Source organism: Pleurodeles waltl, chromosome 6, assembly GCF_031143425.1.
Source record: "Pleurodeles waltl isolate 20211129_DDA chromosome 6, aPleWal1.hap1.20221129, whole genome shotgun sequence".
Taxonomy (NCBI): domain Eukaryota; kingdom Metazoa; phylum Chordata; class Amphibia; order Caudata; family Salamandridae; genus Pleurodeles; species Pleurodeles waltl.
In genome coordinates this window covers 537,207,675-537,235,027 of record NC_090445.1, presented here as the reverse complement: position 1 = coordinate 537,235,027, position 27,353 = coordinate 537,207,675, and the positions used below count along the sequence as shown (strand labels likewise).

The 27,353-nt window shown below is 45.5% G+C and overlaps 1 protein-coding gene across 1 annotated transcript in view; it reads right to left on the bottom strand.

Annotated features, from left to right (window-relative positions):
* Positions 1-27,353, bottom strand: part of LRIG2 (leucine rich repeats and immunoglobulin like domains 2) — a 166,489-nt gene that overhangs the window by 32,458 nt on the left and 106,678 nt on the right. The window contains exons 14-16 of the mRNA XM_069238690.1: positions 22,196-22,477; positions 15,450-15,899; positions 1,707-1,856 (exon numbers count right to left, since the gene is read on the bottom strand). Of these exons, the coding sequence (XP_069094791.1) occupies positions 1,707-1,856; positions 15,450-15,899; positions 22,196-22,477 (882 nt within the window). The remainder of the gene's footprint in view (positions 1-1,706; positions 1,857-15,449; positions 15,900-22,195; positions 22,478-27,353) is intronic.

Genomic DNA, 27,353 nt, shown 5'->3' with positions numbered 1-27,353 from the left:
GTCGAACAAATATCTTATCCCACTGTAGTTTATGACTTTGCCAGTACAATGATGCAGGGAAAAGGCACACCTCTTCCAAAAACCCAAGGCCCTTTCGACAAAGTAGCACAATGTGGTTGAGTGCATCTCTGCCTGGTCATGAAGAGCAGTTAGTTGTTATACTGTGTAATCATGATTCACGGTTTATTGCAATGTTCACAAATATAGGTAAAAGACCAGAGTAGAAATCTGCTATGAGAACCGTGGATATCTAGCTTGACAGATGGACTCAAGTGCTAAAGCCTCCTGAAATTAAGACTTCTCATTGAATGTCAAATATTTTAAAATGCAGGCAGCTCACTGGGTCACTGAGGGAAAAAACAGTCACATTTAATAGTAACATATTGTTAGACTTTACCTGTCTGCTTTTGCTATACTTCCCCCATCTGGGCGAATATCTAGTAAGGGTGTCTTTTGCTGTGAACAACATAGCTCTACAGAGGTCTATACACCCAGTTTCTTGCAGGCCCAAATGAGATGTATGTTTCCACATAATTATAGTGTTAAAAAGTGCCTGACAGGTTTGCAAACCTACCCCGATGTTCATGAAGGTAAAGTGGACACGGATATAAAGCCATATGTACCATCAGACAACAGAGGGAATGCATTCTACAAAGATCTGCCAGTAGAAAAGACACCTATGGAAAAAAGATCTTTCTGCCTAACAAACACAATGCTACAACTTGGCAGTTTGGGTGGGCAGGAGTTAAGGACACAAAGGGTGATGTGACATTAATGTCTGAACACTTGGGAAGTTGCCATTACACCTGTGAGGTGTATTTTGAAGAAGCAAGTACTGTGCACTTCTGAACTGTACATTGTTTTTCACCAGGACAAGATAATGGCAAGGACACAATCATTTGTGGTCTCAAAGGCATTGAAAGAACTACACCAAAATGAGATTTTGTTTCCCCAGTTATCTTCTCAGCATTGGTGAAGCGACAGCAATAACGCCAGTTGCACCCTTACATTTTATGTGAGCAGAACAAGTGATCCACAATCTACATTAGGTCTTCATAACCTATGGTGGTAGCTATTCGAATATAACTGCTCATCGAAAACTGCTATTGCCAGATAGATCACTTCCTTCTTCCCTAATTGGTAGGCAGCACAAACTTTTTCTACCAAATGTTAAACAACATTCAGCCAGGGCAGCATCTGTAGCCATGTTCCTGACAGAGATTATTTCAAGAGCCCTGCAGAATTCAAAACACCATGTCTTCAGCTACTGATTCTAAGCCAGGGAATTTTGTCAAAATTTCAACCATGTCTGTGCCTCACTTTACAGTACCCCTATACTAGTTTTATAGAAAAATGTTTCTAGAACTACTCTGATAGCCACCTTCCTTTCATGTAGGGTCTTGAAACACTTGAAGTACACAATCGATTTTGTTACTCTTTGTATGAAAAAAAAACCAATTGCCATATTCAACAACTATCACCCAATGTTATTATTTTTCTTTTTTTACCCTGTAAAGGAAAAGACCATCACAGGTTAGCCCACTGTTCCTACATCTTTGACACATGGAGAACATCGCAAATTTTGCACTTTGAACAGAATGTCTTATTTTGGTTTCATCTGTGATAATCAACGTTTACATCTTTATTATAGAGTTTAAAAAATGGCAACTTTTGTTTTATTTCAACAACGTGAGATTTGTAATCACCATCTGTTCCTTTGTGCACATATCCATTTACAGCAGGCATGAGTTGCTGATGACTGCCAGCTTCAGAGTTGCTGTAGCCCTCTGGAGGTTCAGACAAGGTTCCCTGGGAAGATAGGTAGCTGGGAATATCTGCAGGCAAGTTCATTTCTTCTGTATAAAGGTAGCAACAATACAAATGGTTCTGAAAAGTGACTTCTAATTGAACTCCCATCAAAATAATCAAACATGATTGACATTCCTGAATGTAAACACAAGGTTTTTTTTGTTGTCCTAGTAAAGTTTTAATGCAACAAATTTCAATGATTGAGAAAATGTACAATACAAGCAAGGTTGTGCTTTTTACATACAATTATATTAGAAATGTTTCAGCACACAGATCACAAAAATTGTTAAGCACTAAGCTGAAGACACACAATTTCCATTAATTTTGTAGAAATTAGTAGGGGAAAAACATGAAGATTTTTCCCCCATGACACAGTCAACATCTCCTTCAAAGTTGAACCTTACCATATTTCTTCACTTACTCTGCCGGTATTTAAAACTTGCGCTCAGTATTAAATTTTGTGTGGTAATATGCAATATTTGTTTCCAGATAAAAATGATACATACTGCATTTCACTTTTTCTTTGTCCAATAACCTTTAACTAATTTCTCATACAAACCAAACCCAAGTCTGGTCAAAGAAGAATGGCATTTAAATACACTCACAAGTGATTATTTTCGAGAAGTAAGCTTCAAAAAGAAGACAAAAGGATTATGTTCCTTAACCTGTAAGTATCTGTTCATTGCATGTTGTGCTGTAGATGCACATGCTCTGCATATTCTTGCCATTTAGTGGTGGACTCAGACACTTGCAAGATGTTTTTCTTCGGAGAGGTCTTTCAAGTCCCAATATCTCAGTGACTCCTTGTAAGGAAATGGCTCCCTGTTGCAGTTACCCCCCCACTTTTTGCCTGATACTAATGCTGACTTGACTGAGAAGTGTGCTGGGACCCTGCTAACCAGGCCCCAGCACCAGTGTTCTTTCACCTAAAATGTACCATTGTTTCCACAATTGGCACACCCTGGCATCCAGGTAAGTCCCTTGTAACTGGTACCCCTGGTACCAAGGGCCCTGATGCCAGGGAAGGTCTCTAAGGGCTGCAGCATATCTTATGCCACCCTGGGGACGCCTCACTCAGCACAGACACACTGCTTGCCAGCTTGTGTGTGCTAGTGGGGATAAAATGACTAAGTCGACATGGCATCCCCTCAGGGTGCCATGCCAACCTCACACTGCCTGTGGCATAGTTAAGTCACCCCTCTAGCAGGCCTTACAGCCCTAAGGCAGGGTGCACTATATCGCAGGTGAGGACATAGGTGCATGAGCACTATGCCCCTACAGTGTCTAAGCAAAACCTTAGACATTGTAAGTGCAGGGTAGCCATAAGAGTATAAGGTCTGGGAGTCTGTAAAAAACGAACTCCACAGCTCCATAAAGGCTACACTGAATACTGGGAAGTTTGGTACCAAACTTCTCAGAATAATAAACCCACACTGATGCCAGTGTTGGATTTATTAAAAAAATGCACACAGAGGGCATCTTAGAAAGCCCCCTGTATTTTACCCAATTGTTCAGTGCAGGACTGACTGGTCTGTGCCAGCCTGCTGCTGAGAGACGAGTTTCTGACCCCATGTGGTGAGAGCCTTTGTGCTCTCTGAGGACAGAAACAAAGCCTGCTCTGGGTGGAGGTGCTTCACACCTCCCCCCTGCAGGAACTGTAACACCTAGCAGTGAGCTTCAAAGGCTCAGGCTTCGTGTTACAATGCCCCAGGGCACTCCAGCTAGTGGAGATGCCCGCCCCCTGGACACAGCCCCCACTTTTGGCGGCAAGTCCAGGAGAGATAATGAGAAAAACAAGGAGGAGTCACTAGCCAGTCAGGACAGCCCCTAAGGTGTCCTGAGCTGAGGTGACTGACTTTTAGAAATCCTCCATCTTGCAGATGGAGGATTCCCCCAATAGGATTAGGGATGTGCCCCCCCCTCCCCTCAGGGAGGAGGCACAAAGAGGGTGTAGCCACCCTCAAGGACAGTAGCCGTTGGCTACTGCCCTCCCAGACCTAAACACACCCCTAAATTCAGTATTTAGGGGCTCCCCAGAACCTAGGAACTCAGATTCCTGCAACCTAAGAAGAAGAGGACTGCTAAGCTGAAAAACCCTGCAGAGAAGACGGAGACACCAACTGCTTTGGCCCCAGCTCTACCGGCCTGTCTCCCTCCCTACTTCTAAAGACACTGCTCCAGCTATGCTTTCCCCAGGGACCAGCGACCTCTGAATCCTCAGAGGACTGCCCTGCTTTAGAAGGACCAAGAACTCCCGAGGATAGCGGCTCTGTTCACCCAAGACTGCAACTTTGTAACAAAGGAGCAACTTTAAAACAACTGTGTTTCCCGGCGGAAGCGTGAGACTTGCTACTCTGCACCCGACGCCCCCGGCTCGACTTGTGGAGAAACAACACTTCAGGGAGGACTCCCCGGCGACTACGAGACCGTGAGTAGCCAGAGTTGCCCCCCCCCCTGAGCCCCCACAGCGACGCCTGCAGAGGGAATACCGAGGCTCCCCCTGACCGCGACTGCCTGACTCCCAGATCCCGACGCCTGGTAAAGACTCTGCACCCGCAGCCCCCAGGACCTGAAAGATCGGAACTCCAGTGCAGGAGTGACCCCCAGGAGGCCCTCTCCCTTGCCCAGGTGGTGGCTACCCCGAGGAGCCCCCCCCTGGCCTGCCTGCATCGCTGAAGAGACCCCTTGGTCTCCCATTGATTTCAACGACAAACCCGACGCGTGTTTGCACACTGCACCCGGCCGCCCCCGTGCTGCTGAGGGTGTACTTTCTGTGCTAACTTGTGTCCCCCCCCCCCCCCGGTGACCTACCCCCCTGGTCTGCCCTCCGAAGATGCAGGTACTTACCTGCTGGCAGACTGGAACCGGGGCACCCCCTTCTCCATTGAAGCCTATGCGTTTTGGGCACCATTTTGAACTCTGCACCTGACCGGCCCTGAGCTGCTGGTGTGGTAACTTTGGGGTTGCTCTGAACCCCCCAACGGTGGGCTACTTTGGACCCAAACTTGAACCCCGTAGGTGGTTTACTTACCTGCAAAAAGTAACAAACTCTCACTCCCCCCCAGGAACTGTTGAAAATTGCACTGTGTCTAGTTTTAAAATAGCTATATGTGATTTATTTGAAAAGTATATATGCTATTGTGATTATTCAAAGTTCCTAAAGTACTTACCTGCAATACCTTTCAATTGAAGTATTACATGTAAAATTTGAACCTGTGGTTCTTAAAATAAACTAAGAAAATATATTTTTCTATACAAAAACCTATTGGCCTGGAATTGTCTCCGAGTGTGTGTTCCTCATTTATTGCCTGTGTGTGTACAACAAATGCTTAACACTACTCCTTTGATAAGCCTACTGCTCGACCACACTACCACAAAATAGAGCATTAGTATTATCTCTTTTTGCCACTATCTTACCTCTAAGGGGAACCCTTGGACTCTGTGCATGCTATTCCTTACTTTGAAATAGTGCATACAGAGTCAACTTCCTACACAAGTTCATAGCCCAAAAACTGAGGGTCTGGAAACCTGGCAGTGAAGTTTGGGTATTTTGCGTTTTTCTGACATGGCAAAAAGGTCTATGCCTGAGGTGCTGTATCTACCAAAGTAAAGGAGTAGGACTTCCCATTCATGAATTTGTTGCTGTCTTTCTGAGCAAGGTCATTGTCCACACTCGGAGATACTTTGTCAGGAGTTGGATTTGGTGATCGATGGCCCAGGGTCAAATTTGCTGTGCTAGGGCTGACAGTTAAGGGGAGTGCGTGCATCCTTGCTTCTGCAGATAAATCATGGCAGTGAAGTTGTCTGTTGGCACAATAACTACCTTGCCTTGAATATGTAGGAAAAAAAGGCGTGGAAAGCTAGTTGAATGGCTAAAAGATTCAAGTGGCTGATGTGGAGACCCAGTAGATGAGGTGGCCACAAACTGTTGACTCATGTCTTTGAGATGCAGTCCCCAGTGAGCTAGTGATACTTCCATGGTGATGGTCACCTCTGGAACTGGGACTGCAAAGGGCCTGCCCCTGAAACAGATTGTGGTGTTCCACCACTGCAGACAGCAATAGATGTATTAGGTGCTCCATCTGACCCTCTGTCTGTGACCACTGGGTTCAGAAGCAAGCTCGAAGGGGGTACATATGAAGCTTGGCGTTTGGCACTATGGCAATGCATGTAAGCCATCATTCCTGTAAGGCACTTAACTGTGGACGGAGTGGCAGAAGCTTTGGGTGGAATGCTTGACCCGTCAGACGGCTGATGATGATGATGATGATAACCCTGTTGCTGCCTATGGTAGGGCTGGATTGGTTCTCAAGAAGTGGCTTTCGAACCCCCTCTTGGCTGTTGCCTCCAAAAGGAGTTCCTGCTGGACGGAACCTATAGGGCACCCATCACCTTGGCAGTTTCTGTGTCCTTGATTTGTCAAGGATGGTGTCGGCCTGGGGTCCAAACAGATGTTCCCCATCAAACGGCAGGTTGAGGAGGTGCAGCTGCTCCCCAGGCTTGAAGCCAGTCACAGGAAGAGCTAGGATTTTTGCTGACGAATGACTGAGGTATTCACTCCACTGGCTGCTGTATACAACTCATCCAGGACACACCTGATGGTTGCCTTCCCTTCTCTTATTTTCTGGTTAGGGAGGCTGCTGAAGGAGCCCTTCCATCTCTTCCCAGGCTCTAGGATTGAGAGAGGGGATCCATCAATATGTGGCCACACCCAACACTACTATGTGTCCCACATCATTGATCTGTTTACTCTCCTTGTCAGGAGGCAGAGCATTCCTAGTGGCCTGGTCTACTATTCTCTTTCTAGCAATGGTAACCACTAAGGAATTTGGTGGAACATGTCCCTGATATTGGGCAAATTAGAGGGTACCAGCCTATATTTCTTTTCAATACATGGATGTCACCACACAATATTTCAGTGGCAGAGAACTTATCATACTCTTGAGCATCTGAGGTACTGGACTGTGCACTTTGTCTCTGAGAGCATCTCCACCAAATTGTTTTCCACCTTGGTGGTGGCATACATCTCAACCTTATGGTAAGCAGCCACACACTGAATAAAAGCTGTGGCGTCATCCAGCATGGAGGCTCTAACTGGGATGTATTCCAAGGGTCTACATCATGATCCTCAGCTGAGGATTAAGGGCTAGGACTGCTAATGTTGGCACATGACTCTGGGACCCTGTGGGGAGAAGGCATATGAAGGTTGGGGGGGGGGGGGGGGGTGAAGGAGATGGTGGTATAGGTGGTGAAGGTGGAGGAGGTGAAAGTTGAGGTGACGGCTGCAGCGAAGGAACAGGTGGAGGAGCAGACGTTTTGTCCTTACCTCCTCTTGGAGGACAGAGGGATAGGATTTCCGTGACAGCAAGCCTGCGCTTCTTTGGCAAGGTCTTCTCCAAAGCAGAGGTCTTGCCTGTGCTTGGGTGGATGACGTCCCTCCTATGCCTTTCATCCAGCTTCTGCAGTTGCCTCTCAAGGATGGGGCGTTCTTCAATGTCAAAAGCAGAAAGTCACGGATCCGAAAGTGGTTTTGGTGCCAGCAGTGGTTGCTTCGGTACCGCTTTCAGCTTTAATGATGGTGCCTGCTTCGAGGATTTGGTGCTGACAGGCGTCCTTGGATTCAAGGCTAGTTGAGGGTCGATGCCCTTGGAAGGGTCTTTTATCAACTCGTAGGCTTTTGCTTCAGTGTTGACCAGCACTCATAGGCTGTGGTGTATGTGAAAGTGGTGGCTTCAGCACAGGGGTCGACACGCCGAAGTGCAGCCGTTTCTGAGATTTGAGAAGGGAGTGGACATAGACAGTATTCAAGTGAGACATGGTCTACAAGCCTGGACTGGAGCCGACAGCAGGGGATTGAGCGCTCTCACGTGAATCTTCTTCCTTGAATTTTTCCTTCCCTGACTCCAATAAGTCAGTCGATGAACAGAGGACTTGGCTGGAAGGTCAGACTCACCCAATGCTTCATCCTCTGCCTCAGCACTGAATGGATAAGGCTTTCCAAAGATATCTGGCATTTCTGTAGAGAATTTGGTCATCCTGCTGTGGGCCCACAGGCGGCCTCGACACTGACAGTCTTTTTGCTCCTGAATGCCAGGCAACAGTCACAATGGCGCTCAACAGACTCTGCTGAGAGTCAAAGATTGCGGATGGTGTAAGGCAAAGATTGTAGATGGTGTGGAGGTTGCTCTATGGGCATTTAGAATGGCACTGTGGCCATCTTTTAAATGGCGTCTGTTCCATTACCTCTGTAGCATCTTCATTCTCAGAAGAGCAATCCGGAGCATGTGGTGACCCGAAGCGCCCTCAGGGCCAACACACGGTCACAAAATGACAGCAGACTTGAGAAATGGATTAGATACTGATTAAAGAAAGGCAACAGAGAGGCTTTTCGCAATGGAATGGAAGGCAGCAGACTACGAGGCCACAGCGGGAATTGATAAACTCCTCATGTCTGGGAGCACGCTGTATCACATTCAAGACCTATGGCAAGACATGCTAAAAACCAGCTGCTTTTATTCATGTTTGGATGGGTAACACTTACCTTTGTTTCCCACAAAACCTAAAAAATAAGGAAAACCAAAGCTATATAACCGCTACGATTGATGGAGTTATGCTACAAACCTAGGAGTCAAATACCTCACCAAGCACCTAATCATGCTTTAAAATTAACAACAGATATAATATTTGGAGGGGAAAAAATAAAAAGTAAACAATTTTTAGGTAATGGGGCACAAGAACATTCTCTCTAATGCAGTCTCTGAAGAGATCACTGAAAACAAAATTGACATGGTTTTAAATTTATGTGAACATAGAGATCAGCCTCTCTATAAGAAAGGTAATAGATAAATAGTGAATTACATTTGGTATAATAATTCAGAGTGGAGGAAAATATACTCAAGAAACCCATGTTGTGAAAAGATGTTCAAGTGCCACAGACCACCATTCTATGGACAATCTGGATAAAGTCAATAGGAAGTTGTAGACAAATATGCCAGTAGTACTTAAGTCCATTTGTTTATCGCTTAAGCATCATCAATTTTGGAAGACTTTACTAATGCAGTTGTGGGAAACATTTTCCAAGGCAGCTTACGTATCACAATAACTTTAGCAATTACAATAGTCCAAAGTTTTGGGAAGTTCATTATTCCAATTCTGACTTCTTATGCATCTGATCAAAGAATGTCTGTCCTCGTCTTAGTAATAGGTCTATGTAAAAGTGGACTCTTGTTCAAGCTTTAAACATGAAGACTGTTTCTGCTGTTATAAGACATGAATCTTTACTTTTACAAGTGTCTTCTTTGAAGCAAATGAATCGAACTTTCTAACTGGCAGTATTTCGCTGTTGCAACAGATGCAGTGCTTGAATTTACTGCAACGGATGCAGCACATTAATTCATTAAGAGTAGGCCTTAATATCCAAGGTGTAAAGGAGATGCTGAGAAAGTCTGATAATACCCAGTTAGTCCCGAATGATGCTTTCAGGCTTAGCTGCCTACGTCAGGGAGGCAAAGTTTGAAAGTAAAAATGGAAGAGTTATGAATTTCTTATGATTTATTTCCCATTTTACCAGTTATTAGGTTGCTGAAAGCATCATTTGTTATGTCTGTGGTTCACTGTCATATGTGTGTTACTCTGGCTAGTGCTCCAAGTGTAAACAAACTCTTAAAGGCCTCTGACAGCTGTGCAGCGGACAACTCATGGGGTCACAAGGCCCAATTTCATACTTCATCATGCAGGCAAACCCAAGAATGAAGAGGTCAAGTAACACCCTTTAAGTACCCTGCAAGCATTACCACTTTATGAAGGTAGGTGTATGACAGAGCCTACTGGTTTCCAACTATTCTGCAGAATCATGTCTTCTATCCCTGTATAATCATGCCAGCAGCCAATCTATTCACCATCTGAGGATGAGAGATGCATCACACACTTGATTTTCTTCTTACAGGAAACAGGGATAAATAACAGACACATGATTTTACTTTTTGGAGGACAGCAAATACAACTCAGGCATTTGGTAGCATTCCAGGTAAGGTTTCTAAAATCTGAATCAGAGTATTGCTACATTAACAAAAATATAAACAGTTTACAATGTGAATTGCTCACCACCTTAGTCAAAATGTTATTTACCCAGTGAGCATCTGCTAGTGGCATCTAGTGCTGTAGATTCACATGCTCTGCATACTCTTGCCATCTAGTGTTGGGTCCAAAGTGTAGCAAGTTGTTTATCTTCGCAGAAGCATTTTTCCGAGTCATGGGATGGAGTGATTCCTCCTTCACAGTGACACTGCGCATGGACATTGACTCCTCTGTTAGACTGCTTTCCCCGCAGATGGGCGAGAAAAGGTGTGTAGAGGAAGTATAGAGAAACCGATGTCCATGCAAATTTAACTACATATATACAAGTGTAAACAAATATAAAGTAACTGGAACGGCCACAGGAATCCAGGGAGGAGGGAGAGTGCATGTGAATCTACAGCACTATATGCCACGAACAGATGCTTATTGGGTAAGTAATATTTTCTGTTCGATGGCGTGTGTGGCTGTAGAAACACATGCTCTGCATAGACTGTAAAGCAGTCCCTCCATAAAAGCGGTGGCTAGCCTGTGGGAGTTGCAGTGGACTGGAAAAGTGTGTGTAGCAAGCTTGACTTACGTTGGCTTGCTGACGGACTAGTGCATCCACACAGTAATGCTTTGTAAATGAATGTGGTGTAGACCATGTAGTAGCCTTACGAATGTCAGCTATAGGTATATTTTTGAGGAAAGCCATGGTGGCCCCTTTTTTCCTAGTGGAATTTGCTCTAGGAGTAACAGGTAAACGGTCTCTTTGCTTTAGCATAGCATATTTGTATAGACTTTACTAACCATCTAGCTATGCTGTTTTTGGATATTGGGCTACCTTTCTGAGGTAGTGAAAAAGCTACAAAGAGCTGTTTGGTTTTCCTAAAGTCTTTTGTTCTGTCAGTGTAAAAGATAAGTGCTTGTTTAACATCTAAAGTGTGTAAGGCTCTTTCCGCAGAAAGAAGAATGGCAGTTCAACGGACTGGCTGATATGGAATTGGCAAACCACTTTAGGAAGGAACTTCAGGTTTGTGCAAAGGGCCACCTTATCTCTATGGATTTGGAAGAAAGGTTCTTTCAAGGTTAGGGCCTAAAGCTCACTAACACTTCTGAGTGACATGATAGCATCTCAAAGGGCCACTTTCCAAAAAAGATACTGAAGAGGACATGAATGAAGTGGCTCAAAAGGAGGGCCCCCAAGCCTGGTAAGCACAATACTGAGGTTCCAGGATGGTGCGGGAGGTACTATGGGTGGAATAACCTTTTTAAAGCCTTCCATGAAACCTTGATGACTGGGACGCTGAACAAGGAAGTATGTTGTATGTTTTGTAGATATGCAGCTATAGCTGCGAGATGTAAACAAATGGAAGTGTGAGCTAAATTTGCTATTTGTAAATGGAGCACATGAACATTTTGGATAGTAGCTTTGATGGGATTAACACTTTTGGGCTGGCAGCAGCATACAAAACGTTTCCATTTTGCAGTATAACGTGCTTTATTTGTGGGACTATGAGCTTCCCTGAGAATGTCCATACATTCCACTGGCAATCCTAAGTAACCAAACTATGACTTCAGGAGCTTTATCGCAAGGTTGAGTGACTTGTGGTCTGGATATCTGATCTGCCCTTGATTTTGAGTGAGAAAGTCCGGCCTGTTGGGGAGCTTTTTGTGGTGAACTATTGAGAGGTCCAGAAGTGTGGTGAACCACTGCTGATGCGCCCAAACGACAAGAATCACTGTGAGAGATGTCGGTCTGATTCCTTCAAACCATAAATGGAATGAGAGGGAGAGGTAGAAAATATCCCTGACCAGTTCATCTATAGAGCGTTGCTCTTGGATAGAGGATATGGGAACCTGGAGGCAAAGCTTGAGGATTTTGTGTTTTCTGCTGTGGCGACAAGGGCTATCTGAGGAGTTCTCCACTTTAGGAAGCATTTTTGAAAAATTTGTGGGTGGAGTTCCCATTCGTGGAGTTGTTGCTGCATCCTGCTGAGCAGGTCTGCAAAGTCATGGCCCGTTCCTGGGAGATACTCTGCCACCAAGTGAATGTGGTGGTGGAGGGCCAACTGTGCCCCCCTTGTTTCGTTGGCAATACATGGCTGTCATATTGTCTGTCAGGACTAAGACAATCTTGTGAGACAGATGATGAAGAAATGCTTTCAGGGCTAAAAAGACTGCTTGAAGCTTGAGGTAACTGATATAAAGGGCTTGGTGACTGAGAACCCAGAGGCCTTGTACTGGGAGGTCTTAAAGATGAGCACCCCAACCTGTTAGTGATACATCTGTCATCAGATGAACCCCAAGGCACAGGGTCCAGAAAAGTCCACCCTTTCAACAGGTTGGTGGTGTTCCAGCGTTGCAGAGAGCAGCGTGTATGGCGATCTAACACTAAATCCTCCAGGTGACTCTGTGACTCAGACCACTGATGAGACACTGCTGTAGGGGACGCATGTGGAGTCTCGCATGGGGAACGGTGGCAATGCAGAACCTCATCATCCCTGAAAAGTGCATGACTGTGTACGTGTGATTCTCCTGAAACTGGGGGAGCAGAGACTGAAAATTCTGAATGCGGTCCAGGTTTGGTTTTGCTAGCCCCACCCTTTGCACTGAGAACAGCTCCTAGATAGGGCTTATCTATAGAGGTTGCCAATAGGATTTGGCAAAGCGGATTGTAAATCCCAATGTGTGAATCATGTCCACTGCCATCTGAGTGTTATATTAGCACTGTGGTAGTGTGCTGGCTTTAATAAGCCAGTCGTCTAGGTAAGGGAAAATGTGTATGTTTTGTCTTCTGAGATGTGCAGCAACTACTGCTAAGCATCTTCTGTAGACTCTGGGGGGAAGTCGTGACTATATTTGCCTGAAACCACAAATCCTGAACCCTGTTGTTGTAAGGGGATAGGCTTGATGGCCCCTCTTGTTTGAGAAGTGTGAGATGCTTGTAGGATAGTCTGTGAGGGAGGAGGAGGAGTGGTAATGAGCTCCAGACAGTAACCATGTTGGATAATGGAAAGGCCCATTGGTCAGTGGTGATGTTGACCCATTCTGAATGAACATTTTTAAATTGTTCCCCGACAGATGTGGAGTAGGCGGGGGGAAGATGGAGGTAGTCACTGATTTGCAGTGGAGGTGCAGACTTGGGTGGTGGTGCTCCTACATCTGCCTCTGTTATTGCCCCTGTAGGCTCCCATGAAGAAACTTCTAAAATATGAGGCTAACGCTTGTCTGGGCTGGGAAGTAGACGCCCCTGAGGTTGTAGATTTGTAACCACCTCTATTTGGGAAGACGAAAAGTGCCCCTTTGTGAGGGCAAAAAGGTGCTCCTTGTCAAAGTGCATATTAAGCACTGTTTGCTGGACTTCTGGTTTGAACCCATAACATCGAAACCCATTTATTAAAACACTAGTGTTAATGCCATGTACAGTTATCTCTTCAGCATCTAGGGCACAGCGGTTGGAGTTGTTTGTGACTGTCTGCCCCTCTGTAACAATCTGCTGCCCTCTTTTGCAGTGCTCATCCGGGAGAAAATGGAGGAGTTCCTCCATTTCATCCCAGAGAGTCCAGTCGTATCTAGCTAGCAGGGACTGTGAGTTGGCGAATGACTGGCTGCCTGTGAAGCCACCCTTTTGTCTGAAGCATCCAGCTTTTTATTCTCCTTGTCTGGAGGAGGAGGAGAGTCCCCGGTCGCCTGACTATTGGCCCATTTCCATGCAGTGGAAGCCATTATATATTCTGGAGGGACCTGGGATAGGATGAATATCTGGTTAGAGGGAGCAGGCTTATATTTCTGGTCTACTCTAGAGGTGATAACCCTAGAGCGGATAGGTTATTTAAAAGTGTCTGCATCACGAAGCATGCCAGGGAGCATGGGAAGAAGATAGATATCCCTATGTGTTTATGTAAAGGTATCGAGCAAGAAGTCATGCTCAATGGGGTTCCTCTGCAGCTCAACACTATGGAAGGTGGCTGCCCAAGCTACTACCTGCTGGTAGGCGGTACTATCCTCTGACAGGAAGGGTCTTGCAGGGTACAAGTCTGTCAGTAATTAACATCAGGTAAGTGTCATATGTATCGCATGGATCTGGGTCCTACTGTGCCCCACCCAAATCATCCCCAATATATACAGAGGAACCCTAAGGCGTCAGATCTCCTGCAATAGGTGAGACTGGTGAACGAGGAGGGGAGGGAGGTGGAGAAGCAAGGAGTGGAGGAGGTGGAGAAAGAAGAGGAGAAAGTGGAGGAGGAGGAGGCAGCGGAGGAGGCGGCTTTTAAGTTGTGCTGGTAGCCTTGTCCTTAGTGACCTTTGGGGGTGGAGAAGCGTCCAAAGCCTCTTGGAAGGACAGTTTCCTCTTCAACATTACAGGTGGGGAAGCAATAATGAACCTGTACCCTCATGGATATGGAGGCGGCACTATCGAACATCCAAACAAAATATCTGATGACATAGCTGAAGACTAGCTGGAGTCTTTCTGCTCGAAAGGTGTTGGCTCCCTTGTTTTCGACATCAAAGTTTTCAGTCAGTGTCCTTTCAGCGGCACCAAAGCACAGGTGGACGCTGGTCAGCTCAGAGCCGAAGTTCAGACCAAGAGGGCAACAATGTCCTGGACCGAGGTGCCAGAGGTCAACACAGAAGATGCTGTCTTGGTTATCTTTAGAGTAGAGCCAGAAGGTGGGGCACCCAAAACTGTTTTTCAGATCCAGCCATGGCCTGGTGGTAGTCCAGTGACCTATACAAAGGGCTTTTTTAACAGTCTTAGGATGGGGATGAGGAGGGGGCACAGTACTCACAGGCCCGCGTGGATGTCACTTTGTGGTTTTCGATATCCGAATGCGCGTTGGAGTCTAAGTCCTGGATCTAAAAGGCCTCCTCTAGTTCTGGCTCCTCCTGGGTGTGTTCTTCCCAAAAGATGTCCAGGGTGTCGTCCGGAGTCTTGTGCACATCTCCAACCAACAAACTCTTCGGTCCCGAAGGGTCTTCTTCGACCGGAAGGATTTACAGGCATCACAGGTAGCTCCCTGGTGGTCGGGCAGAGGCTCAACTTACACACCAGATGTTGGTTAGTGTCAGGGAATTTTGCAAGGCACTGAGGACAGAAACAAAACAACGTTCATTCCATCAGCTCAGCATATTTTTCGGTGCCACGTGGTGAGGTAGGACCAAAACGAGTGAAGTCACCCCAAAGGGCGAGCAGTCGGTGCCCGGATCAACGAGTGGAGACAAAAGAGAAGACGTGATTGAGAAAATACCGTCGATAAAGAGGAGATGGAAGGAAAGATTTCAAACCGGAGTGAGTCGGAAGAGCGAAGACACACATTTCCGAACCAGACGGTGGAGGGAAAACAATATAACAAAGGATTCCATGCACAGTAGCACCAAGAAAGAGGAGTCACTTGATCTTGTGATTCAGAAAAATGCTTCCTCAAAGGAAAACAAATTTTAACACTCCGATCCCAACACTAGATGGCAGGAGTATCCAGAGCATGTGTATCTACAGCCACACATGCCATCGAACATCAATTTATCCTTCATTATAAAGAAGAATTACACATAAAAATCTCAGCACACCAGAGTTAACTCACCTGTGTTTGTTATGCTGTAGTCTTCATTTTTCCGTCTCATGTGGTATATTACGATGACCCATACTAGAGAGGTGCCCACAACACAGCACACAACTACGATGATCACAATACCAACTGTGGTCCAGCCATCATCTCCGTATCCAACTGTATTTGGAGATAAGTCACAGTTGGGGGACGAAATTACATTAAGGTAGATGTGTCCACGCTCTGTGCCAAGAGTATTGGACATGATACATGTATACTTCCCAGCATCCTCAGGCCCTGCATCAACAATTATAAGCAGTTGATTGCCTGCAGCAAAGAAATGCCTTTCTGTTACGGCCAGAGGCCCGTCATCTTTGGTCCAGTTCAGGCGAGGGGGAGGACTTCCTCCAGCAATACACTGCAACACAGCAGTTTCACCTCTGGACACCGTTCTATCCTCTAGAGGTCTTATGAATGATGGGGTCTCTAGGTGAAGAGAAAAATATACATTTGTTAGTGCATCAGACTCTGGCCAAGGGGGCAAAATCACTATAAAGGTAGACCTTTACCAAACAATCAGTCTCCTACCATACAACACTGCCGCACAGTAAAGGCTAAACAAAATTCATCCTACAAACTAACAAGCCAATTTAAACAATACCTCAACAGTATACCTAACTAGACCTCTTAATCTCACTATGATGCAGACTGTCTAAACGTTCAATTTCACCCAATCAGTTTCAGTATACAATGACTGGCTCAATACAAAGTTCAAGTACTTATATCCTTGACTCAGGTTCAAAAGCCATACAGGCAATTATGACACCCAACCACAGATCTCTTCATGCCACTGGGGTTAGACACTAGATACACTGGGACAAGAACACAAAAACACATATTCACACTTGAATGGGGTCATAAAACATTCGCTCTTCAAGTAACCAGGGGCGAAACATCATACAACTTTAAAATGTTAATGCAGAACCACTAAGGAAATACAAAGAAAAGGATACCACAGGGGAACTAGGGAATCTACCTTACTCCCTAGAGTACGGAGCACACTGCAGAAAGAACATGAGGTGGAGGATAAACGGACAGAGCCTACAATGGCAAAGTATGACTGTCCAAAACACTAAAGATTACTGAAAAAGTCTTGTAAACTGCCATCACCCAGCCACTAGCACCAGTCCTAATAGCTACAGAACCAGTCCCTAATCACAACCCAGGGAACACAACAACAAGGGCTAAAACACCAAGCTAAACAACAATAGGATTGTATCTCTCTAACCACAGTCACTGGAATACAGCATCCTCAAACCCTTTAAGAGGCGAACCATGACTCCACTAGGACTTGATCACAGTTTTCGGTGCGGACATTGTTCCCTAGCATACTGTAAAAAATCTGGAAGTTGTTGGAAGACCTGAAAAATTCAAGAGAGCCCTGGATCCACAACAGAAGGTGCAGAATGAAAAGAACTGTTTCAAGCGTAAGGGTTTACACTTAGATGTAGCTTTGCTCTGTCACTTCTGGAGAGGTATGGATCCAGAGTGGAGCTGTATGACGCCATATGGTACTACAAGAAGCACTGCTTCTTAAAATCTATGGACCCTGTATAGCACTTGGGGGACAGGGGGTAGGGGTTATTCTGAGGTGTGGAAGCTGCGGTTATAAGTAACCAATCAGATACAAAATTTCCCAATGAAGACCCTCTGTTGTGAAGAACCACAGATCAAAGTCTGTACAAAGCAATCAAGTGAGCACTGCTCTATAACAAGATATGAAGCACTATACAAATGCAACTGCAAGCACATTAGTATAATTTAATATCACATTATTTAATTAGTAGCATGAAACATAGTGAGATGCCATGACCTCACACTGTGCTTTTAAAAGAAGGAAGAAACTCTTCCTGAACGGATTTCAACCGGAATCGCAGTTACTTGGTGAAAGCTAAACTGTCAGATTTTTAAACGAAGAACAAAAAAACAAAAAAAGAACAAAACAAAATTAGGTCAGATAGATTATTTATGTTGTCTTTAATAAAAGTTCTTGCTTTTGAAAAAGGGTACCAACGTCCTGTACAACAGCATTCATGCTCATTAATATCAATGAAGATCCCATGAAGGAGAAAATATTTAGCATCCATTCTCTTTCTTGTTATGTGGCATGTGCTCTTGGCAGTGGTTATGGCCTTGCTCCATCAAGTATCAACTTACTGAGGGGGCGCAGCAACGTCAGCATCCAAAATGGCCACGCAGCATTGAAGCCCCAGCCCCCGACTCCCCTAAAATCCTAAAATAAAGGCTGCACACATCCATCTGCAATTATCAGATCAGCCGAGGCAAGTATGCAACAGTGGGCCACTCAGCCTAAATCCGACAAGTGTGGTGGAACCAGGAGAGGAGCTTAATCACCAGTGGGGATTGAGTCTTCCCCACTTAAAAGGCTCACAGTGGCTGTGGTGACAGAGAGGCATAGGGCTACCGAGCCCCACCGGGTGCGGAGACTGCAAATTGTTGACACCCTGCCCCCCACGCTGCGGATGTGCCAAGTGGCTGATGGTGGACCGCCGACCTAACACTGAGGCCTGCACTGCCGGGGGGCGATCTCAGGGCCATGCCTGTAGGCGCTGAAGGCCAGTAAAACCTGGGCGGAGTCGGGCCTGGGTTGCTGAGGTGCAGACAGTGGTTTCAACTTGTAGGAAGCTGGCTTGGTGGACACCTATGATGTTTGCACCTTATACCACACACACACACACACACACACACACGGTAAGTACTATGAATTAGCATAGAAAAACAAGCATAGGTAAGAAATAGTAGGAAATAGCTAGAGCCCTGGGCGGTTGGGAGGTGCCAGACCTGCCAGCCTTAGGGTGGTCATCCCCCAACATTTTGCCTACCGCCCTCCACTTTTCCGATACTGTTTTTTGCTGGTTTAAGGACTTTGCACACTTTACCACTGCTAACCAGTGCTAAAGTGCATACGCTCTCTCCCTTAAACATGGTAACGTTGGTTGATCCCCAATTGGCATGTTTAATTTATTTATAAGTCCCTAGTAAAGTTCACTACATGTTCCCAGGGCCTGTAAATTAAATGCTACTAGTGGGCCTGCAGCAGTGGTTGTGCCACCCACATAAGTAGCCCCCTAACCATGTCTCAGGCCTGCCTCTGCAGTGCCTGTGTGTGCAGTTTAAATTACGCTGCCAAGCTTCAAACTCCCCTTTTTCTACACAAGTCACCTCTAAGGTAGGCCCTAGGTAACCCATAGGGGTCTGGGTGCTGTGTAGGTAAAAGGCAGGACATGTACATATGTTTCTTATATGTCCTGGTAGTGAAAAACTCCTTATATAGACTAGCCTTAGGTTTGCCCTCACATACTTTTTGAGTGGTAGATTCTGATCTGAAAGGGGTAACCAGGTCATATTTAGTATGGTCAGAATGGTAATGGAAAATCCTGCTTATTGGCGAGGTTGGATTTTATATCACTATTTTAGAAATGCCACTTTTAGAAAGTGAGCATTTCTCTGCACTTAAAACCATCTGTGTCTTACAGCCTGTCTCAAATCAATGTCTGGTCTGTGCTGGTTCACAGCTCTCGTGCATTTCACTCAGACAACCACAAACACAGGACACCCAGCCACACCTGCATTCAGCTGCATATTGAATGGGTCTTCCTGGGCTGGAAGGGTGGAGGGCCTGACACATTTCAAAGGCCAGTGGCCTTCCCTCACACAATGGACTGCTAAACCCCTTACTGGGATCCTGGCAGACAGGACTCCACTAAAAGGGGAACTTGTGCACTTCAAAACCACTCTTTGAAGTCTTGCCCACTTCAAAGGCATTTTTGGTAATATAAACTGGGTCTCTTAGCCCCACCAACTTGGACACTTCTGGATCTACAGCTGCACCCTGTCAAGAGGAACTGCCTGGCTGACCAAAGGACTCATCTGGACTGCTTTGCTGAGAAAGACTGCTGCCCTGCTGGCCTTGGACTTTGCTGAGAAGGACTCTGCCTTCCCCAAAAGTGCTCTCCAAGGGCTTGGATGGCGCTTGCCTCCTGTTTTCTGAAGTCTCGGGGGGGAAAAAAAGACTTCATCTCTTCAGGAAACTCCTTCTGTGTCGAAAATCGACGCACCACCTGCCGAATTTGACGCAAACCCTGCATTGCGACCAAGAAATAGCCGCACAGCTGACTGGAACGATGCAGCCTAACTTCCCGAGTGGAAATTCGGTGCAGCATCCGTCTTGCAATGGAAAATGTGACGTATTGCCTACCGGACTGACGCAGCGCTGGCACCTTCTTCCTGCGTGTCAAGGATTCTCCTTGCATCATCCCTGGGCATCAAAATGTCCCTGCATCATAGTGAGGAACCAAGACTGTGCCCCAAAAGACGACGCAAGCCCTTTGCAGCGTGGAAAGAAACTATGATCTGTGCCACGTAAGCAAATCCGACACACCTTATTGTTCCATGCATCTCCTCCTCCATGCGGTCTCCATGCGTCGTTAATTTTGATGAATACCAGGTACTGTGTGTAACAAAGACAACTGTTTATTTCAAAGGATTGAGACTCTCAAACATTTTAAGCAGAGAGCAGCCAGACGTCTTGCCTTGGGTGCCTGCGGATCCAGGAGAGTGACTCCTTCACTCCAAGGGAGATTCCTTCTTGCTCCTCTGGTGCAGCTGAAGTCTTGCCGACCCCAGAGGATGCACAGCCGTTGAAAAGTTGCAATTGCTGGAAGGTCCCAGACAAACAATGTTGCAAGGCAAGGTCGTCTCTGGAATTGCAGGCTTGTTTGGTTCCTGTGAAGTTCAGCAGCGGTTCCGGTGGCAAGGAGCAAGAGTGGTTAATGCAGAGGAGTCCAAGTGGAGTCGGCAAGACTTCAGCTGCACCAAGAAGCAAGAAAGAATCTCAGTTGGAGCAAAGAAGTAACGGCCGTTGCAACTGCAGGAACCTATGGCAACAACGTCCGGCTGAATGGATCTTCTCCTCTCTGGAACTGCATGGATCCTGCAACACAGGTGGTGGTCCGGAGTGGTCTTCTTGGCCCTTTCTGCCCTCTGTCTATTTTGGGAGACGGTAAGCCCCTGCCTCCCCTTGCAGGACAGTACCCCTGAGCACTGCAATGCTTACAGCAATCAAGGTTTGTTGGCTCCTGCGTCAAGGGATCTTCAGGCTCCGAGCAGCCCCGGCCTCCAACACTTCATCCCTGCAAGGACAGTCTCCTCTCTGCTGTGCCAGCGAAATGGGACTCCTCTCCTGGTATGCTGACTAGGCCTCATCGCAACTTACTGTGCCTGCTGCCAGTGGGTTGCTTGTGGGGGCTAAGACTGCTTCTGCTGGCTCTCCCACTGTTGAGGTTCAGCCCGGTCTCCTCTCCAAGGGTTGAGTCCCCAGGAACTTGCTGTTCCTATTCAGCCCTGCAACTTTACTTCTACCCTGGTTTGCATTTGCCAAGGTTTGTTGGTGGTCCTCCTGACTGAGCTCTCACCGTATGCCTTTTGCCGTCAACAAACCAAACTTGTCTCCACCCCAACCACAGACATAAATTGATACATTTCAATATTTTTAGACACAGATACACCAACCCCAGCTCCCTAGCTAAGACTGACCCCACAAGGTCCTCCTCATGTCCGAAATGTCACTCTGATGATGCTAATTTTGCACATCTCACATGGACAACCTCTACTGGGGGGTTCCTGGTGGGTATTTTCACCCAGCTTTCTTTCATGGTGGGATTTGCTTTCACCCCAGACTTCCTTCTCGCCCTGCTGGGTTCTGTCCATTGTATCCCAAAGGGAGTCTGGATTTACTGCCCTAGCATTGCTTTTTGCAAAGCAAAATCGCCCTACACTGGGGAAGCAACCATAGTCCAACAGTGGCTGGGTGCCTCAGGAGCCTCACTTTCTACGGCACTACTAGCAGGATCTATGCCTCACTACTGCCTCCCCCATCTAGCCCCAAGAACATTTGGCAACCACTTCGTACTTACATACAACAGCGTGAGCAACAAGAATATGACAGAGCAGACACTTAACAAGCACACCCTGGCATTATAGCCCACACATGTACCGTCTCACGCTTTGATATACTGTATACTCCAGAGACAGTCTATAGATGCTTTTGTGATTACCTGCTGATCATCTTTACGGCTTTTGACAGCTATTGCATATATGTCTCCCTCTATGCAACTGTGTTGTCGTAATGTGTATAGTCCCCCCACTGAAATGCTGATTATTACGGCCCACCATATAATGGGCTGATGTTATCTTCCTGTCGCTTTTTCTTATGTTTTACTTGATGGTTTGTTTTGCAAAACGACAAACGTTTAACAAAAAAAGTATCAACTGACTGCAAAGGCTACAAAGCCGAATTACTTTCAATAAGAAATCACTGTCCATTGTGCTATGCATGTGCAGATTAGCATCCCATTATTCTTGCCAATTGTTAAAAGGGAGTCTGCATTCAGAAATAATAAATGTGCTCTGGCAGTTGATAGGTAGGTTTTTTTCTGCAGAAAAGGTAGCTATATGGACGTGTGATGTACACAACAAGTAATCCAAGAGTACGCTGGTGCATCGTTCTCAGTTGTTGATGCTAGTTCAGCCTTGGAATAGTTGAGAAAGAGGCACAATAATAACCTAGGTGGCAACTACAGAACTAAAAACATTAAATCTGCACTGAAACAGGGAGACAAACTGCACAAACTACAGTAAATAGAAAGTATACTGAATAGATAAAAATCTAGATGTGGCATAAACAAAACTTTGTCACTTACCTAACACAGTTAAGGTGACATTCACAGAGATGCTTCCTGCAATGTTCTGTGCCATGCAGCTGTAGAGTCCCATGTCTTCAATTTTAACATCTGCAATGAATAAGACCTCGTCTTCTGGCATGACATGCATACGTCTTTCTCTAGCTGCCGGGAAATCAGTGCCACCATCTTTCTGCCATGCAATCTGGGGCGGTGGGTGCCCTTCGGCAGCACACTCCAGGCGAGCCATGGCACCAGTTCTTATAGTCAAGTCCATGGGTGTTTTCAAGAAAGTTGGCAACTCTAAAATATAAGGCAAATGTTTAATGAAAGCACACACATTTGCTATAATTATTAACAGAGATAATCAAGCAGCATTTCGAGAAAACTTATTTTGTGTTTTTAAGCCGGCACTATGCCACTATCTAAAAAAAATTAGCAACTTAAAAAGTTTTAAGTTCATTTTCTGATATCCCCATCGGTGTCATCCCACGCAAATGTACGATTTCAAGAGAGGATTGTTATTTTCAGAAGGGATCCATGGGATAGCTTTTATTTTTCACTCTTTCTTAAAAAGGTATTTGTGGTAGGAAAAAGAGTGATTAACCCATCTGCTGACCCAAAAGACCTACAATTTCACCCCAATGATGTAAATATGGACCCAAAGAGTGGGTCAATGAGAGCAGTGGGAGGAGGTTCAGGCGGACGTGTTAACTGCTCATTGCTCCACCCACAGTTGCATATCTGTCCATCCTCAATGGAAAACACTGACGGCAACAGCATTTCATGTCCTTTATGGCCTAGGCCCTTTGGTATCAAGGGAATATACCAGGGAAAGTACCTGCATATGCCAGAGCAGGGTTGTATTTCAACCTGGCTCACAAGAAGTGGTATATGTCTGAGAGGACTGCTTGTCTCATCCACTCATATTTTCTGCCAGCTGGAAACTGCCTGCAATGAATACGGCGTATACAGTAAAACATGTGTGTTCACTGGTGACTGCTAATAATAGGTGCTAAAAGGGAACTGGGAAAGATACGGGCAAAGTGGAAATTAGGCGCCTTACCCCTGGAACACATTGGAAGAGATGTCAGACATTCTTCACAGTCTTCTAAGCCCTCTACTGAGGTATTGCCAGGTGGGTGTGCTTGCACAAAAAAGGAGGCAGAACCATCAGATTACTGCTATCAGCAGTGCTACTGACTTGGTTCACCTGCTGATCGTTAGAGGAGACGATTTTGTGAGAATGTAGAGAGGAAGGCAGGTGGGCTTTCAGTCTGTTACCAACATCCACTCTAACCATGCCTTCCACTACAATTACAAACCAGATGACAGGGAGCAGAAAGCAGACCCGACTGGTATTAATCTGTGACTTCTCTTTCTGCCTATTGCTGTTAGTATTTATTCCAGAGTTGGAGAGATAAATGTGGGAAAGGCCTCCCAATCTACCATCCACATATCAGAGCAAGAACTCAGATGAGAGTGATTAAATGGTAGGGCTAAGAACTGTGATCACGGCTTCTCCTGCCCTACTGTCTTCTATTCTTTTGGAAAATATCTATTAAGTACCCCACCCTGTAATTCTCTAGATAACATTAACGCATTAGAGCAACCAGACAAACTATTATTTTCAAAATCTGTACATGCAAAGGAGTATTATAAGGGTAAGTAGATGGACCTGCTCATGATTGACTGGCCAGGTGCCTACCAGGGAACATGGTGTATTGTTCTGCACATATTTTCTTGTAGTAACATACTACTGAAATGTGTCAATGCCTACCAGGAGGCCCAAGAAAGGGCAAACACAGATTTCCATCTTTCACAAGCATGCACCTCTAGTGTCGGGGGAGGGGTGAGGGGTTTAAAGGACAGATCATTTTTGGGGGATGTTTTCTAAAAACAAAATGTTAAAATGTCTATTTTAAGCAAAATTCCAAGCCAGTCAACCAGGGATAGGAGGTATAACAATCTGACAGCTACATTAAGTTACCTAAAGACTACTGGTGATTTATTACCACCAAACGACAGCTGACATTAACAGGCATGTCTTCTCCACTACCTATTGAAGACTGAAGCCTGAACAAGCTAATTTTTATCGTCTGTGGACAGCAAAGACCCATTTATTCTCCATGGTATACGTATAACTAGAAGGATGAATTGTGCTAACACGCAATTATCACTTTCTCTGCAAACATGTTTCTGTGTGCGGAAGATAAAGGATAAAAGAAAAAATCTAGTTCCTCATTTTGCACAAGCTCTTTTGTCAATTCGACTTGGATGTAAAAGGTCCCACACCCACAAAATGATAACCTCACATCTGTTGTTACCATAGTTTACTTATTGTCTTCAGGATGACACAGGGCATCAACTGTTACCATCGATTCTCAACTTAACTGACTGAGAAGCAAAGGTGGCCTAACAAACTAACACTAAATTCTGAAAAAGTCATCTTGCACATGAGTGTGTAAACACACTGAAAGAAAAAGGCTTAGTCAAGTTAACAAATCCAAAAGCTATGGTGAAAATAAATTACCTAAGCCTTGCACAAACAGAACAGTATTTGATCCCCACTTGCTCACAGACATGGTGCAACATAAACAGCTAGAGGCTGTGTAAAACTTGCAGCCATCTGAAACTACTGTAATATGACTTCTCTCAATGAAACATGGTTCTAAGTCTATACACTTTTTAGATTAATTAGGCCCAGCAGGCTACTTCACCACCACCCAAGATGAATCACAAACGCCATGGTGTAGGCTTCATCATCAGGTTGCACTGCTAAAATCCCTATACACACACAAGGTAATCCTGGCTAAAAGAATCTCTCTATCACACAACGTATGTTACTACGGGATTATGCGCTCCTCAATATCATATATTGCAATCTTTCTCTACAATCTTCTAAACAGGACCTAGCAGCTTCATAGAAAGCATAGAAGGCAACAGAAAACAGTGCAATAACAGAAAACACTGGCGACCCTAGGGGGAGACCAAACCATATACTAAGTAAGTGGAATGCGAAAGTCAGTCTCTCACCTAAGGAACTGTAATCTGGAGAGGGGAGATGGAGAGACTATAAACCGCAAAAGCTAAGTACCAGGGTGCCCCCCAGCGACCAGGAGAGAAGAGGTAAGTACCTAGTTTTTCCCCAAACCCACAGGTAAGCTTCGTAAAAGGACTGTGCAAGACCCAAGCAAGACTAAAAGAAACCAAAGGTGGATCCTGACAGAAGAGGACCTGCAAATTAAGGGGATCAAGTCCAGTTAGAGCATCCTGTTGGGGCAGGAGCTACTACCCACCCTTCTGGAGAAGCAAGACCAGGTCAACAGTGAAGGCAAGGAGACGGCTGTGTAGCACAGGAGTGGAAGAAGAGTTCTACAAGTGATGCAGTCGATGACCCCTATTTCGTCGGAAGAAAAGTTGCAGTCAACCAGTGGTGTGGAAAAACCACCAAGAAGCCTTGGCAGAGGCAAGAGTCGCAGATGAAGCGTTGCAGAGCTCCTGGGGACCAGGAAGGTCGAGGGAGACTCATCCCATGGAGAGAGGACCACTCCAGACCACCACCTGTGTTGAGGGATCCAAGCAGATTTGCAGGAGAGAAGATCAAAGCAGGAGGATGTCTGTGGATCCAGAAGAGTGACTCCAAGAGAGATTCCTTCTCGATTCTTGTGCAGGCTGAAGACTCGTCACTCTCAGAGGATGCACAGCCAGGGAAATGTTGCAGTTGCTGGATGGAGCTGGAGAAACAATGTTGCAAAGCGGAGTCGTCGCTGGAGTTGCAGATTGTCAGTTCCTGGAGGGTCAACTTGCAGTCCCGGTGACCAGAAGATTAAGTAAACGATGCAGAAGAGTCCTGATGTAATCTTGCACGTCGAATCTGAAGACCCGCCCTGTAGGGAGACCCTAAATAGCCCAGGAAGGGGGACTGGTCACCTATGAGAAGGGGGCTGGGGTGTCACGTGCCTGACCCGGCCACTCAGATGCACCCAGGGGCCTCTGTACACCTTGGATTCAAGATGGCAGAACGAAAGCCACCTGGAGGGGCTCAGGGCACCGCCCCAGGGTTGGTGTGGCCAGTACACGGGTAAAATGGCTTCCCTGCATTTTCTAAGTCCAGTGCATTGGAACTAGAGTTTGTAGGGGCACCTCTGCTCATGCAGGGTTGCCCTCACATACAGGGACTTGCACCCTGCCCTCTGGGCTAGGAGAGCCTACCAAAGGGGTGGCTTACAGTAACCTGATGCAGTGACCAGCCAGGAAAGGAGTGCATGCACATTTTCACGCAGACTGCAATGGCAGACCCTGGGTACCTAAGTACCATATAATAGGGACTTACAGGGGTATGTCAATTGTGGGGTGTAAAGAGTACCAAGGCAACCAAATTTAGAGGAGAGAGCACAATCACTGATGTCCTGGTTAGCAGGATCTCAGTGAAAACAGCCTAAATACACTGATAAATAGTCAAAGTGGTGGTAACCATGCCAAAAACAGTGACTTTCCTACATTTTCATCCAGCTTCTCCAATAACGTACCTTTTGAGAAAGGCACAGAGGCAATCCTTTTTATACAGGACACAAACCTTCCCTCAAAAGAAGTATACATAAAGAAAGTCAGATCAGACCTATTTTCAAAGAACGCAAACTAATTCAGACACCTCACTATGAGTTAGAGATGGGCATTACTCATGAACACAAAAGATAAACTAATATAGCTGAACAGTGTAGAATTGTTTAACGCCAGGTTCTTTATCTTAATATAGCTTTAAATTTAGCTTTAAAGAAAAATAGCACTGAAATATAAGAAAACTTTACAGTAAAATAACACCATCTTCAAGTGCCCTAAAGAGTTTTTAATAATGTGTTTCTTCATAGTATTTAACAGCCTGCCTCGTAATGATCAATATTCAAGTAAGCCTAAACGATACATTCTGAACTTGCTTTTTACAAAAGTATTGTGCTGCTATTGTAGTGTTAAATATGTATTCTTGATGATTAGATATGTTCCACAGCCCTCGCATGAGGACCGTGATCAAAGGTTTTCAAGTACATACCCCTCTACAGAAATATTAAGCCGTGAATATGCACTATGTTACATCCTTCACACAGAAAATTCCCCAAATGAAGTATTATTTTAAACATCTTTTTCAAACAACCAGAGAAACCACTCATAGCTTTACGAC